At 39.9% G+C, this 16,972-nt stretch overlaps 1 protein-coding gene across 2 annotated transcripts; it reads right to left on the bottom strand.

The window, feature by feature from the left end:
• Nucleotides 1–7,479: 7,479 nt before the first annotated feature.
• Nucleotides 7,480–16,094, bottom strand: RSC1A1 (regulatory solute carrier protein, family 1, member 1). Of its 2 annotated transcripts, XM_012662648.1 has the most exons (3): nucleotides 15,835–16,030; nucleotides 12,639–12,701; nucleotides 7,480–9,677 (listed from the first exon to the last, which is right to left on the bottom strand). In XM_012662648.1, exon 3 carries the CDS (start codon nucleotides 9,643–9,645, stop codon nucleotides 7,795–7,797), a length of 1,851 nt encoding a protein of 616 aa, XP_012518102.1. In that variant the 5' UTR covers nucleotides 9,646–9,677; nucleotides 12,639–12,701; nucleotides 15,835–16,030; the 3' UTR covers nucleotides 7,480–7,794. The 2 variants fall into 2 exon arrangements, with proteins under 2 accessions (XP_012518102.1, XP_012518103.1); XM_012662649.1 differs by lacking the exon at nucleotides 12,639–12,701 and having other exon boundaries at nucleotides 15,835–16,094.
• Between the last annotated feature and the right edge of the window lie 878 nt (nucleotides 16,095–16,972).

Raw genomic sequence — 16,972 nt, forward strand, 5'->3', positions numbered from 1 at the left:
GTTATGTGTGGTCTACGTACAGGGTGAAATTGAAGGACTGCTACCTGACCACCAAACTGTACTTCTAATCTCCCTGGGCACACGAGTCGATTCTAGTTCACAAGCCCTCTCCCTGCCACCCCCTTGCAGTTTGGTGTGGTCATGTGACTGAACGAATGTGGGTAGAGAAGTGAACATCACTTCCAGGCCTGGTACATAAAAAGTCCCATGAAATAAACTTGTTCTTTTACCCTGGTGTGCCAGCTGGATGCTGCCGTCAAAAGGCAACCTTGGAAGCCACATATTGAAGAACCTGGTGGGCTAGGACCCTGAAGGACCAGCTGCATGGGGCAAAGCCCTTCCCCCACATCAGACTGTTGGATGGGCTAACTCCCCTCTGGAAATTCCATTTAGCATCCTCAAATCCCTTAAATGATACAATGAATACTACTAGCTCAGACCTAATGAGCACTTACTTTGTGCCAGCTATTCTTCGGAGCACTTTACATATATTAACTCTTTTAAGCCCTACAACCACACTGACAGTCCTCACTTTACAGATGTGTAAACTCATTAACAGAAAGGTTAGACAATTTAGTCCTGTGACCTAGCAAGTGGCAAAGCTACAATTCAAACCCAAGCAACCTAGCTCTAGTGACTAGTCTTAACCACCATACTCCATCGCAGGTGTTATTTCTATTACTGTGCATCAACCGCATTTGCAGTTACAAAATGCACGTATTTTAGATGGGGTCTCGTTACGTCATCCAGGCTGACTTCCTGGGCTCAAGTGATCCCCCCACCTCAGCCTCCCACGTAGCTGGGACCACAGGTGTGTGTCACTGCACCTCGCTCTAAAATACACACCTTTTACATCAGCAGATGGCTGTCCCCCTGCAACGATTCTCTGAAAAGTTACTTTAGTGGCTCCGAGATGCCCATTTTTTCTGGGGTTCAGGCATGTGCCACAAGTCACGGTGCCTGGGTGTAAGTTATTTAAAGGGGCAGGCAGATAGACATAAGGACAAAAGTAACCACCTCAGTTTAAAAGAAATTCATCAAACAGAAGTCTTATGATAAAAACTTTATTGTCTTAAATATCAAATGTTTTACACACCACTTTTTCTTCAGAAAGTTCCTATTAAAAAAAGAAAAATAAAATAAAGTGTTTTGATTATTTAGGGCTGACTTACATTTCAGTATGTGACAAATATTCAAACCCAAATACATCTAGTTCACTCAGCTGCAGACAGGGCCTATGTTCAGCCTCTAAACCAATGGCACAATGCAACCAACTTTGGGATTCCTGAGTTTGGTTCCCTTAAGTTCTCAGAGTTTTCCCAACTCTCAAAACCAACGCATCATGGGAATGACTGAGCCACTGGCAAGCATACTTTGCCCATCAGCCTAGTTCTTCTAAGATGCAGTAGTATCAAAGCTTAAGAAAAGTCAGAAAATCTTGCAATATATGAGCAACTACAAGAACATAGAAGGGGTGGGAAGAAAAGAGGGGGTTTCTATTTGCTAAGATTTGCCAAATATGGCTACAAAACTGGTAAACAAACCTTCAAGTGCAAAGGCCATTAGGCCAACTTGCTAAGAAGAGATTTGAAATAAAAACAAGCAAATCAATTTTCATTGAAGGTACATAGTGGAAAAAAAGGAACTCAATATGTTGAATTGCTCTGGATATATCACCAGAACAATTTCAAAAGGATGATCAGGGCCGTAGAGAATGGAAACCTAATCAAATGAGAAGGTCTCAGATGGGTGGCGAACTCAGAAAGCTGGGGAGCCTTCAAGAAAGGAAAGAGTTTCGTATGCATCAGGTACTCACAGAAGGAATCTGGAAACAGATTGATCTGACTGCTTCTGGCAGGAAGTACAGCTCTAACTTTAGGCCACATTCATTCAGGGTTGCATGTAAAACAAGCTCTTGTAAACAAAATAGTTTCCCATTAGAAATACCTTAGCATGCTTCCTCCCCAAATTAGCTAATGAAAACCTTACCATACATATTTAAAGAAATATAGTTCTGTTTAAATTATCCTAATTTTATATTCCGTACCCCCACATCCCTGATCTTCTGTAGTTTAATTTTAGGTAAAAGAAACATTCTCTAACCCTTATGGCCTTGAACTGTTTTCTTTGCAGATTTCATTCCATAAGATGGTGCTCTAAAACTTACCAACTATATCCTTTCCTGTTCTACAGCCCCCTGAGGGTCTAGATTACCAATCACCAATATGTAACTGATAAACCTTTGTGCAAGTTTCCTAACTGTAAACCTCAGAAGTCACTAGTTAAGATCCAGAAATTCTACCTGTATGCTTCAGGATGACATTTACTGTGGCATTTTAAATAATGGGTTAAAGACTATCCCTTTGGCAGAGCTGTCCTGTGGACAGACTTAGTAGAGCCCCGAATCCTCCTGTAAATCAATCCTGCCCACCACCCAATCCCAACGCCACTGCTTGCTACATTTTCTGCTCTAGATTCCCATTTTCACATGCTGCACTCAGCTGCTTTAAAATAGCACATCCTACAGAACCCTCTGCTGAAGTCCCGTTAGCCCAGATGGCCAGTCCTAAGCAGCCGTGCTCACAAAGGAGGTGCGGGGAAAAGGCTGCAGCACACTCCCTCTCTCTACCCTGCATGCAAGGGGGTCCTGACGGAAGGAAAGGCTGTCACTGGTACATTTTACGGTCATCTTCCATTTACCTGTTGCCCTTCTATCCTGCCCATTTCCTCCTCCCCCAGCATTATGATTTCTCAATACCTGATCTACCAAATGTTACATTTTTTGTTGGTTTCTCTGATTCCTTTTTTAAAAAGAGTTTTTAAGAGACGTTTCAAGTTCATAGCATCTCATTCCATTGTGAGCCTGATTTTCCCAGTCTGCTCTGAAATGAAACCAAGTAACTCTAATGACTTTCTAAATAAAAGCACGCTAATAAGCAAAAACTGATCTTGCTTTTGAAGCTAAAATGTTTCATGTCTCCCCACTAGACTGAAAGCTTCGTAAGGGCAGGGTTCCAGTGTGCTTTAGTCATCCCTGGATCCCCAGAGTTCACCAGTGCCTGGCACACAAGCACTCACTGTTTGATGAATGAGTCAAAAGTACTAAGAATTCTTGTTCAAAGACGCATATTGCATAGCCTTCAAGAAAGTACCAATTTCCTTTCAAATATATAAGATTTTCTTGAACTTTTTCTCTCCCTTAACCAACACACCGATAGTACAACAAAGAACATAACAGCTAAAAACAGTTTTTGGTACATGTGATGCAAAAATATCCTTTTTTTTTTTTTTTTTAGAAGACAGTCTCCCTCTGTCGCCTGGGCTAGAGTGCAGTGGCATCATCATTGCTCACTGTAGCCTCAAACTCCTTGGCTCAAGCGATTCTCCTGGCTCCGTCTCTCAAGTGGCTGGGACTACAGGCACACACCACATGCCCAGCTAGTTTTTAAAAATTTTTTATAGGGACAGGGTCTTGCTATGTTGCTCAGGCTCAAAAATGCGTATTTTAATCCTTCTGTCTGGGGAAATCTAGTGATTTGATGTGAGCAACTCTGAATCAACTCAAAAAAGGTAAGCCTTAGGACCACTTTAAGTAGGCCCTCCATTTACAGGAGGACTATCTTCAAACCTTTCCCGTAACACTCCCATTTTCACTCCCCACCAAAATTTGATGCCTCTGCTATTCAGAGAAACTAAGGCACAAAAGAAAATCAAGTACATCAAAGGTTCACTCCTAAATTCTTTAGTTTATTCAATGAACCCCTGGTAAAACCTATTGAGGGACCACTAAAGTAGAAAAATTGAACCATGATTTTACATTTCCAGTTCCCTCCCAAGGACTTTGAATTTATTATACATTGTTATCAGGAATTGGCATTAATTCTCAGGAAGAAAAAGCAATTTTATTTTATAGAACCCCTAACATGAAAGGTAACATTCGTCCTCCAGGAAGGGAAGCTCTTGATAACTTTGTCTTTCTAGTTCAACCATAGACTACACTAACTCACCAAATTCAAAACAGAAATTTGGCTTTTTGGTGATTATTTGTGCTAGTAAACAGCAGAATGCATAATCTGGTCAGCTTCTCTTAGGATGCATAGCCAGGGATAGCAAATCTGAAATGTGTAGTTCAATTACCCTGCTCACCCTCACCACAGCTGGTAAACAGGTAGGAAAAGGCAATCGGAATGCGCCACAACTTTTCTGGCCAGTGATTCGCATGGCTGTTTGCTATATACATGGTGGGATAAAAGCCACCGTAAGTGAATTATGTCTACAGATACAAAAATTGCTCGGTTTTTAATCTATATAAAATTAACTGTAAGATATTTGTCAATCACCATATGTATATGATAGCTTATACATGTATACATAGACACAAGCTACAAAGTTAAACTAAATTTTTATGGCTTTCACTGGACATAGAAAGCTGTGGTAAGGGAAGAACAGGCAGGTTCCACTGGTTATCATAAAATCAGTGACATAAAGCCTCATATTCCATTTCTATGCACCCTTTTGCTAGAGAAATGCTTTGGGGAAAAAAACATGGGGGTGTCTCCTTCAGTACATCAGGAGACAAGGAGCTCTAGAAAGTGCTGTGAACTGCAAGGCAGGACAGTTTTAACACACGCACTCACCATCTACCCAGCTTCCTTTGCCAAGCAACTGGTTATCTTTACGTGTTAATAGCTAAAGCCCAAACTGGAATGAAGGCTGTTGGCTGCCTGGAAATAGTCCTTAACAGTGTCAATGAGCAAAATCTATAGCCTAGGTATAGCTGCTGTCTGGTTAACCAAGCACATCCTTCTGCATAGGAACCAACTTAATGGAAAATGGCACAAGTTCTACAGGAAAATCTCCTTGGTGAATAAACAGAGACCACCCCTGGAGGGAAGTGCTGACCACAGAACTGCACACTACCTGGTCATGGTAAAGGAGCTGTCCAGTAAAGCTGCCCATTACTGGTTATGGCTGGCTGTTATCAGTTCCATTGGCAACCACAGGAGTTAACAATGATTTGATCTTATTTTTACAAGTTAACCTGTAATTTCTGCACTTCTGGAGCTTTTAAGGTGTTAAATATTGAAAAACTGACAATGAAGGTTTACTAGTGTAATATTCCTTAACACCCTTCGCATTCTAGGATTGCTAAATTTAAAAGTTACCCAAAATCCTAACGGCATTAACAATTTTATTTTCATACAAATGGACAAGATTTTAAAAATCAAAAGCAATTATGAAAAAAATAGTAATGGTGGGAGCTGGGTATGGTAGCATACTGTGAGGCCAGGAGTTTGAGTTCAGCCTGGGCAACACAGCGAGAATGAGAACCCATCTTTAAAAATTAAAAAGAAAAAAAGACAAAAATGGACAGGGATATGAATATTTGGCAAGTGGGCTAAGCTCATTCAAAGTATTCCTAACAAGAATACATGTACAACTACAGATCTATTCAACTTTCTCCTAAAAATAAATATACATACATCAAAAGCTATTGCAATGAAATCTTTTCCAGACTGATATTATATATTCCACCTGGGACTGTTTCCCAAATCTCCACATCGTAAAAGTTCAGTGGCCATGCTGCAGAACAGCATGCCAAAGTATGTTCTGCTCACACAGAAAACTGCAAGGCCCATCTTTACACAGACGACCTTTTGGGAGGAGTCTATTGTCATTAATAAGTTGCCCCACCCCCACCCACCCAACCCCAGGGTTCCAAAGATTTATAAGCTTAGAATACATTCCAAACCACCACTCATAAAGCAGATACAGGGCCCCATTGCATTGCTACTAGATTTTGCTTCAATCATAGTACCAACTACTTAATTACAATCACAGCTCTAAGAGTCAGTTGACAGAATCCTATAAGCAGTCTCCTAGTGCATCTTACATCTTTGGTGTAGGGCAGGCAAAAGTGTCTATAAGAAGTGATTGTCTAAAAGAACATCTTAAAGACAACCTGGTTAACCTGCTGTTCTGAGTGCCCTCTGGAAAGCAGTAAACTAAACTCCTTCCGTCAACCTCAACCACTTCCTAACTTCTTAAAGGATCATGATGAGTCCATGGCTTGCCACCACAACACTAAAGTCTTACAGAACACAGACAAACATCATAGCAAAAAGAAAGAGGCTGGGATAGGGTAGAAGAGAAATATCTCTAAATTAAAATTTCAAGAACTCCTGAGATATGAGCTTCCATTTTGATTGTGCTCAATGACTTGAAATTTAATAGAAAGAACAAGCTTTCAAAGAGTCAGACTTAAGACAAAATCATTTAACACTAAGTTGAGAAATCACTCTTTCAAAATTTGTTTCAAACATGTTACAAACTATAACCTGGAATAAGAAATTATCATTCTCAAAGTTTTTTTCAGTAAAACCAAGATTTCAGATTCCTGCTAGGTACCTAACAGTTTATTTATATTCCAGGAAAGAATTACGTAAAAACCTATCCAGTAAGATTATTGCACAGTGGGGCCCACAGGACAATGATTTCCAAGGGCTAGTCCTTATATAAAAAAAAAAGGCCACAATAAATACATCTATATATTATGCCCCACTCTGACTCGACATGGTAAACACAAATACGATGAGTCTTGCTTCAAAAAGAAACTCCTGAGAAAAGAAAGGGATGGAAAACTCTACCAAGGCCACTTAGTCAGAAACTGCAATTACTATTTCCACTGCTATGAAGGACACTCACCAAATAGACTGACCATTCCAAGCACCAAGATGAACCAGTGACAAGGTTATCATACTTCAGAGTATTTCACTCAGATCACAGCTCAAACTGAGCTTTTGAAGAATTTCCTAGTAGAAGATAAGTTTTGAAAGGAAATAAACTGCTGGCAATCAACCCATTAGCTGAACTGGAGTTCATAATTAGTCATTAAGGGTTGAGGTGTTATCAGTGAGATGCTAGCAAACCCAGTCTCTAGTAAATTCCAGTGTTTAGGTCATTGTTTTTCTCTCACAGTTCTTGACATCTGCAAATGGAATTATGGTTGGTTTTTGTTTTTCTTCTTTAATCTGGGTAGCACCATATTTCACTCTAATGCTAATTCCCCCACAATGTCCCACCCAATGTAATAAATATATTTGGCAATCCACGCAGAAACCTGTAATGCACAAAGTAGCTCAAGTTTTAAACCCTCCCACTCACCCTATTAAAACGTCAAATCCTAAGCACACAAATAAAAACATACCACTCTAGGAGATATTATTCAATTATTCTTCAATTTCCTGTTGTAATTGATGAATCATAATACACAGAGCACTGGGTATAATTCCAAACACCAAACTATGTGGTCAAAAGTTTCTAAATTGACAACTGAGTCAACAAGCCATACCTTGCTGACTGCACGGACACACAGTTACAGTGCGGAGTTGATCTATTTTTAGCTGCATAGGTGGTGGGATTTTTCTCATGGCTTCTGCTTTCCAAAGCATTCACTCTCATTCTAAAATGGTATGCTATACACAAAACCATCCATTTTATTCCAGAATACATCATCGTAATGAGAATAAAAAGCTTTGTATGCACATATTGCCAATACATTTAAAAAGGCCCAAATTTTAACAAAGAGAATAGACAAATTCATCAGACAATAGATCATAAATTACTTTGGCCGAAAAAAATCTCTTAAAAAAAATCTGGCTCAACATTCTGCTTGCAGGTTTCTACATATACTGTATATGTGGTGAGTGTGTACGTGTGTATATAGAGAGAGCTTTTTTCTTTTTCTTTTTTTTTTTAAGGGAATGGAGTATGGTCTAGCCCACTTTCCCATAGTTACGTAGGAACTACGATGTTCTTTGCTAACAAAACAAGAAGTGCAAGGTCTGCGTTTCCACCAACTTGATGCAAAGCCCCAAGAGCTTCCTGCAAAGTAAAGCCAGCACGGACAATCCGGTCAATATCTGTGGCAGGAAAAATTAATGGTGGAAGAATGGAGGGACTTGATGATGGATGGCTGGTAGGTGGTACACATTCAAGAAATGGCCTCGCAGCTTCAGGACAGACATTTTCTCCGGTTTCAGGTCTGTCTGTTACTGGATTTTGTATGCCCTGACCCAAGTCTTTAACCAATATGAAACTGGATGACAAAGACTTAGTTTGCTCAGAAGTCTGACTGAGTGTATCCTCCTCACCTGCTAAAAGTTTGGGTGAAATTTCTACACCTAAGGTGCAGTGTAATTGATTAGACGTTTTAGCTGAGGTTACAGTGACAGAACTGTTCTCATTTGATTCCCTAGATTTGGGGACACCTTCCTTATCAATTGACAGGCCATCACCTGGACCCCCGGAGTTTATATTTTCTACATCTTCTATTCCAGTGCCAGGTGAAGTGCCTGTTAATCTCTCTGCCTTCACTGACACAGATATGGCCTGATGAAAGGAGACTTGTGGACACTGTTCATCCTGGGTAAGATGCTCGTTTTGGGTACATTTTTCAGAAAGGCCCTTAATACCAGTTTGGCCATCTGCTACTGCTTCTGATCGACAGATAACTTCTTCAGATGGATTTTCGGAAGCTGGTTTACTACTAATAACCAAAAGTTCATGAAGTTCTTTCAAGGCTACTGTTATAGATGAACAAGATTCTTCTGTTGACTCCACAGAGGGCTGACAATTGCTACAGACACTCAGAGACGGGGAGTAATCGCCATATTCTTTATTTGTTCCGGACCTTTCAATGTTACTTTCTGGGGGCTGTGAATCTTGAGTGGAAATGGAATCCAAAATTTCAGGTGAAGGGTTACATTTTGATGTTTCTATTTCCATCAAAGGATTATCTAAAGAGAGATCCGACACACTGATGTTCTTGACATCGGCATTCTGACTGCCTGCAGAATTAAGCACAGCAACTAGGGACTGTTCAACAACATCTATTTCCATAAGTGTTTCTGAATTTGAGCAGCCAAAGCATCCTGAAGGTAGAATACTTTTCTTTGTACTTGGAAGATCCACATTCTGCTGTAGCCTATCTCCTTTCATTGTAGGTTCCAAATCAACAATTTTTTGTTGGTTCTGTTGCCTTTCTCCAGGAAGTTCAAGGTCCCCTATGTCACAAAGATGTTCTTGGTCACAAGGAGCATTCTGTTGTACAACCTCATATTGTTCATTCCCTGGTTCTTCATGCTGCTGAAGGCCATTCACTTGAGTCAGGTTCTGATTTTCTGGATGCCAACCTTTTTCGTCTAGAAACATCTGTGGTTCATGCATCCTAGTAGTTGTGACAGATAAATTAGTTTCCTGTCTTGTATGGAGATGAAATTTGAGGCCCTGGGTGCTTTTTCCAGCAGATTTCTCGAGATCATCTGCAACAAATGCTTCTTCGGGCGAACTCTGCAAAGGCGTAGCTGAACTCTGGTCTGCTGGGGCATGGTCCACTGAAGAAGCATGATCAGTGTGATCCTGCAGAGGAAGATGTTCTTTCTTTTTGGAATTTATCTGGAATTCAGCTGAAGCCTTCAGAGCCTTCACAGCTTTAGGTTCAATGCTTTCTGGGTCACTGGGTTTGATAGGGCAGACTGAAGCAGAGACAGAGCGAGCAAGACTCGTAGGATTACCAATCTCGGTACTCTGTCCTGAAGGATGGGCTGGATGATTAAATCCATCTGAAGTTGGTACTGATGACATTCCCAGTGAGGTAGATTCTTTACCGCTTTTCTCTATATGGAACAAAAGAGAAAGGAAGAAGATTCATTAGCAAGTAACTAAAACTATTAAATTATCAAAGGATACAAATCAAAATAGCACAGAATAAAATCAGTCCTTAAACTTGGGTTTCTCTTACACTAATAGATATGATTTTAAAAATACAAGAATCTTTTTCACTGTGGTAGACAATTTAACATCACAGCATCAGAATAAGAGGTAGGCATGTTCTTAATAAAACATGCATATGTAATTCAATATGACTGAGTACCATTAACATGCATTCACATAATGGCTGAGTTAGTGCTCAAGGCTGAAAGACATTTATGTACCTTTATTCCCAGTGAGTCTAGAACTCTAGAATAGTTTCTCCAAGCGTATTTTCTTCACCACTTTCCCTAGAATCAGCTGGGATGCTTATTAAGGATGCAGACTCTGAGGTAAAATCCTTGAGAATAAAGCCTGGAATCTGCATTTTCAGTAAGCTCCTCAGTTGATACTTAAGGACATTATAGATCTTGAGAAACTTTACAGTAGAATGATTCTCATGCCAAAGCACTTCTCCTATTCAAATATGAACGCTGAGGTTATAAATGAGAAGTCTAAACCAGATACACTGGGACAGAGCAGGAATTATACAGAGAAATAAGAAATTTTTTTAGAGACAGTGTCTCGCTCTGTCATCCAGGCTGGAGTGCAGTGGCATCATCACCACTCATTGCGACCTCGAATTCCTAGGCTCAAGGGTTCCTCCTGCCTCAGCCTCCCAAGTAGCTGGGACTACAGGTACCCACCACCAAGCCTGGCTAATTTTTCTCATTTTTTGTAGAGACAACGTCTCAATAAGTTGCCCAGGCTGGTCTCAAACTCTTGGCCTCAAGGGATCCTTCCACCTCAGCCTCCCAAAGTAGTGGAATTACAGACATGAGCCACTGTGCCTGGCTGAGAAATAAGAATTTATGTAATGCTTGGGGACTGCTAGAAGACAGAGAAGAAAACATTCGATATTATTTCTAGCCACGCTCCCCCCAAATCACAGTAAAACTATGTGAACATCTGACTCAGAGAATAAAAGTAAAGCTAATGATCAAATGGATTAAATCCCAGTCAACACCCAACCAAAATAATGCAACTTTAAAAGGATTATTAGTTATTTTTATCACATTAATAGAGTATTACTACATGAAGAACATTCAAGTGTTTTAAGGGAAGAGGAATGTGAGTGGGGCAGTGGAAGAGGATAATTCATTAACGGTTTTTCAACGGGCAATGACTATTTAGATTCATTGCAACTTAATGACCACTCGAACAAGATGACAGGCTTAAATACTAGCTTAAACATCATAATGATATCATTAAACATCAGTTCCTAACAATGTTAAGTTCAGATTTAAAGGAAAAGGGAAAAATCCATCAGCTCCAACTCTCCTTTTGCCACTGATACAGTTAAAAATTGACCTCTATGCACTTATTTTAAGATCTTTAATTAAAAGTCAAAAGACTGGTAACAAAATTGACCTCACAATACAAACTATTAGGGCAGATGCAACTCAAACACTTTGTGCTAAATTTTAACATGCAATGTGGAGAGGGGCTTGATCCTGACTTAAATTATGAAGCAATGAACTTATATTCAAATGGCTTTAAATCATTCTAATCAAACACTGGTTAACAGCATGAGAAGACAAAGCACTGAGTCAGGAAGTTATTGACTTTTTATGAAACAATCTTACCTTACTTAAAGTTTAGGGGTACACAGGAAAACAGCATTTTTCTTAGTTTAAGCTATATGCATTAGAGTCTAGAAACAGTTATTAGTTTTACTTATCAATCTCTTAATGCTGACTCTGGAAGAGATTCAATTCTGAACTAATGCTAACAGAAAAAATACTGTGTAGTGAAATATCCATGTTACTAACAGAGAGGTATAACAGCCTTCTGGCACTGATACGCCAGTTATGAACAACCAGGTGAGGTCAAGGTGCACATGGCCTCAATGGATTTTGTACTCACTACGAAAGTAGCATATAATCCTCTTGAGGTCAGTTTCACTGGCTTAAGTTCTAAATGTAGGGAAGGACTGGGTCAATTTACAGAATGATAAGAGAAGGAGATGAGGATAATGGATGTTAAGATTAAACTATGCCTGCTTTTAACCCATCCTTATGCCTGCTTTTAACCCATCCTTAGAAGGGAAGGGAAAAAAAAGAAAGAGAAAAAAGAAATTAAATGCTACGTATCTAATTACAACAAGCCTGCAAACTGCTATCAAGTCCTAGGTTGACAGTTTGAAAGACCACCTTTCTTCCTCTTGGTAAATCAGCTGATACACTCAGGTCGACATTTACCAAATTTACACCACAGGGAAATGGAAGGAGAGTGCCTTCTATGGAAAATCTGTCAGGCCAGGGACGGAGGGAAAAGTGAAGTCTTACATCCTGTTGCTGAGAGAATAAAATATAAGTTCTGCCTATATTACTGACTCTGTGACTGTCGACAAGTCCCCTGGGCTAAGATTCTATTTCTTCAATAGAATTAAAATTTCTGCCCCTCTGTAATTCCAGGTAGTTATGTGCAATAATGTGAAAAAAGAGCTCTCAGTTTTTCAGAGGAAAGGAACTTATGAAATTCAAAAAGTACAGTTATCTCCAATGACAAAATGCTGTGAGACCAATATTCTTGATTTGACATTCATAATAGTCAGATGTGGTAGATATAATGGATGCTGTTTCTACTGGGATTTTTTTCACCCTTGCATGTTCTGATAGTTGATAAAATTTTAAACAGGAATTTATACTTACATATGTATGTATGCATGCCAACATATAAATGTATATACAGGCTAGTTGTAACCAGATTAAACAAGATGAAATGGTGAATGACAGAAGCTAACTGCTAAAACTGCTACAGATACAGAGACTTTCAGACCATAGATGACAACTGGATGGAAGGCTTAACGTGGTGTCTATAAATACCTGGTCTGGGGCCCACTCCAGCTGCAGTACACACACACTACATGCATCATGGCTTCTGACGCTCTGTTTGAATTAGGAAACAGACAAGCAAACTTGGGTTAACAATGCAAACCACACAGCATGCAGGGTTATAGTCTCCATTCCTCGCCATCTTTAAAATCGGGAACTGTAGAGTGAAAGTTGGGGATTGTTTCTGTAGTTTGGACATCCAAAAGATTTGCTGATTGCTTTAATTCTCTCACAATACACAAAGCAATGTATCAATTTCAACAGATTTTTAATACAACTTGGAAAAAAATTAATTTTACACATACACGGAGGATTCATGGGCAAACGTGAGACAGGTGAAAAAAGTAAATCTATTAGATGGAATTATTAATACATGATAAAAAAATTCTTCTTATGGAGGAATGGTGAGTCAACACATATAACAGTCACTTTCCAAATTTCTTTCTCAGTTGAGATTAATTTTTAGAAGAAAACAAACCAGAACTGATTAAATTCTATCCTGACCTTTGCCTTTTACTCAGTTTTTAGATAACATATCAGATATAGCTCCTACTCTGAATTATTTTTCAATTAATAGAAAAGACAAAGATACTTTGGTGTAAAGTATCTACCAAAAAAGCAGCTTGAAACAAAATACTTTCATCTACTATGTCTGGAGTTTTGATTTTGATGATACCAGAAAAGTCAATGTTCTGAACAAACAGGAACTGATGTTGTAAAATTATTTAACTATTTAAACATTCCAAAAACTATCATAAACCATATACATCAGCAACAGAAGGTTACATGGGTAAAAAGCCATTTCCTTCTAATCTTTTGAAATTGGTATAGCCCCTTCACTGAGCCTGAACACATCGGTGTATCTGTTTTAATCCCCTAAACTTTTTATTGAAATAAGGTAATTACAGAAAGAGGGTAATTGTTATTAGTAGATTAGAGAACACTGCTATCATCGGCTAACATTTCTTAAATAATACCAGCAAAACTGTAGAGGTTAAAAAAAAAAAAAGGAATTTCATGAAATGGTAATAATATCAACACACTGTATTATAACTAAGATGACAAATTACCCCCAAAAATGCAAAATGTTGTAAGTGGGTGTATCAAACTCATTCAAGCTTACTTTGCTGAGAAGATTAAAACTATTAAAGTTAGTCTCTCCCTGTCTGATTGTTCAAAATTCTCCCCTTCCTACAAAATACTTAAGTTGCCACCAAAACTACACTTTGGGTGTAAAACTGAGCCCAAAGATACTGGAGTACATTCTAAACAAGGCCAGTTTGGAAAACTCCATCTGTTACCCAGGCCCATTTTAAAGAAGCTCAAGGATGGGCATCTGAATGTTCTCCAGTAAAACAGTGGCAAAATCTGGCTTATTTTTAAAGTTCATACCTCTTTTGTCTTTAGAAGAAAGCTATTCCCTAAACCCATAACTCTTAAACATTTTTTTTTTTTTTTTTGAGACAGAGTCTCACTCTTTTGCCCGGGCTAGAGTGAGTGCTGTGGCGTCAGCCTAGCTCACAGCAACCTCACACTCCTGGGCTCAAGTGATCCTTCTGCCTCAGCCTCCCGAGTAGCTAGGACTACAGGCATGCGCCACCATGCCCGGCTAATTTTTTCTATATATTTTTAGTTGTCCAATTAATTTCTTTCTATTTTTGGTAGAGACAGGGTCTTGCTCTTGCTCAGGCTGGTTTAGAACTTCTGAGCTCAAACAATCCGCCCGCCTCGGCCTCCCAGAGTGCTAGGATTACAGGCGTGAGACACCGCACCCGGCCCTTAAACATTTTAATGTACCAGAAAAAGCAATGTGTGATATCAGTCATTCTGATGAATAGTTCAAGCTCAAGATTTTAAAATAACCCAAACTTAAGACTTAATTCATTTTTTTTTTTTTTTTTTTTTGAGACAGAGTCCCACTCTATTGACTCGGCTAGAGTGCCGTGGCATCAGCCTAGCTCACAGCAACCTCAAACTCCTGGGCTCAAGTGATCCTTCTGCCTTAGCCTCCCAAGTAGTTGGAACAACAGGTGCACACCACCATGCCTAGCTAGTTTTTTTCTATTTTTAATGGAGACGGGGTCTTACTCTTGCTCAGACTGGTCTCAAACCCCTGACACCTCAAGAGATCCTCCCACCATGGCCTCCCAGAGTGCTAAGATTACAGGTGTGAGCCACTGCGCCCAGCCCTTAAAAGTTAATTCTTTTCAGCTTCTAGAAAATACATCCCAGGTGTGAGGCACCATTGCCTGGGTACATACTGTCCTAATATGGCCTGATGACACTCCTATGATCTCAGTTTAAGAGCATAAAACACTACATTTTGATTAATGTTCAATTATGCTTCTTATTGTTGGTTCTGTCTTTGGTGGCAGCAATTTCAGTAAATATTTTTAAAGCTGGGGCTGCTTAGTTACAGTAGCAATGCTATCCTTCAAAATAAACAGGCCTAAGAAAAGAAATTTTCAGGGACATATTACTGACCTCAAAAGTTAGTGTCTGCTATACTGTTATAACTTTCTTTTTCTTTTCTTTTTTTTTTTTTTGAGACAGAGTCTCACTGTGTTGCCCGGGCTAGAGTGCCGTGGTGTTAGCCTAGCTCATAGCAACCTCAGATTCCTGGGCTCAAGCGATCCTCCCGCCTCAGCCTCCCGAGTAGCTGGGACTACAGGCATGTGCCACCATGCCCGGCTAATTTTTTCTATATACATATTTTTAGCTGTCCTGTTATAACTTTCTTTAGGGAAAGAAAAGCACAAGATATTTCAGGAAGTTACCAAAATATGTCTAGGCAGGCCGGGTGTGGTGGCTCACGCCAGTAATCTTAGCACTCTGGGAGGCCAAGGCGGGAGGATTGCTTGAGCTCAGGAGTTCGAGACCAGCCTGAGCAAGAGCAAGACCCTATCTCTACAAAACAAAACAAAAAAAAGTCTAGGCAAATAATGCCCCAATCTATCTTACACATAACAATGGACTTTTGTTTCTTGATCTGTTTTAACATGGAGTTTTTCTTTACTGTATTAAGAGATGGGAAGGAGGAAGTAAGAAGACAAACAATGAATACATCTACTACTACAGGACGATGAGACTGATTACAAACTGGAAAGGTCACTATCCCCCTGAAGCTTGCATGTCCCCGCTCACCCACCAATCAAGTATTATTTAAGAGGTAGGCCGTTGCAAATACCTGCATCCTCTACCGATTTTTGAAGGGCTTCAGCTAATTCTTGGTCTGCAATCTCCTCTGGCCGCACATCCTCTCGATTGGCCCCAGCACCGTATGCCAACCGGGCACATTCTGGTAGCTCTCCCTCAGGAAGGAAGGTGGTCTGTGAGCCTGTAGTGCCGATCACGAGTACATTTTTCTTGAGGTCAATGGAACACTTAGAAGGAGGAAAACAAAGAATGGTGATAGCAGATAAAACATGCAGAAAGATTATGATCCCAACTTTAAAACTTCATTCAGGCTGGCATGGTGGCTCACGAATATAATCCCAGCACTTTGGGAGGCTGAGGCAGGAGGATCACTTGAGACCAGGAATTTGAGGTTACAGTGACCTATGATCAGGCCACTGCACTCAAGCCTGGGTGATGAGTGAAAGAAGCAAAATATAAGACTGTATGGCCTTGATTTTATAAGAAGTCGTTTGAAGACCCTGTCTCTAAAAAAAATTAAAAATAAAAATAAAACCCCAAACACAAAGAACGACATCGACAAGGACAGAGAGGTGCACAAGAAGTAGTTTATATAGGCTGGGCGTGGTGGCTCACGCCTGTAATCCTAGCCCTCTGGGAGGCCAAGGCAGGTGGATTGTTTGAGCTCAGGAGTTCATGACCAGCTTGAGCAAGAGCGAGACCCTGTCTCTACCAAAAATAGAAATTACCTGGGCAACTAAAAATATATACAAAAAAATACTGGGCATGGTGGCGCATGCCTGTAGTCCCAGCTACTTGGGAGGCTGAGGCAGAAGGATTGTTTGAGCCCAGGAGTTTGAGGTGGCTGTGAGCTAGGCTGACGCCACGGCACTCTAACCTGGGCAACAGAGTGAGACTCCATCTCAAAAAAAAAAAAAACCAACCAAACAAACAAAAAAACACAAAAAACTAGTTTATCTAGAAGTATTTAACCTTTAACGGGATGGTACTGTTTATTTACAATTTTTTTTTATTTCCACATATTATGAGGGTACAGATGTTTAGGTTATGTATGTTGCCCTTGCCCCCTCTCCCCGCTAAGTCCGAGTTACAAATATGTCCATCCTTCGGGTGGTGTGCATTGCACTCTTTGTGTATGCATATACCCGTACCCTCCTCCCTCCTCCCTT

This window comes from Propithecus coquereli, unplaced genomic scaffold (genome assembly GCF_000956105.1).
Source record: "Propithecus coquereli isolate 6110/MARCELLA unplaced genomic scaffold, Pcoq_1.0 Scaffold77, whole genome shotgun sequence".
NCBI classification, from domain to species: domain Eukaryota; kingdom Metazoa; phylum Chordata; class Mammalia; order Primates; family Indriidae; genus Propithecus; species Propithecus coquereli.

Bases quoted from the DNA above. Each gene is read 5' to 3' on its own strand.
- RSC1A1 (XM_012662649.1), bottom strand. From the start codon at position 9,645: ATGTCATCAGTACCAACTTCAGATGGATTTAATCATCCAGCCCATCCT.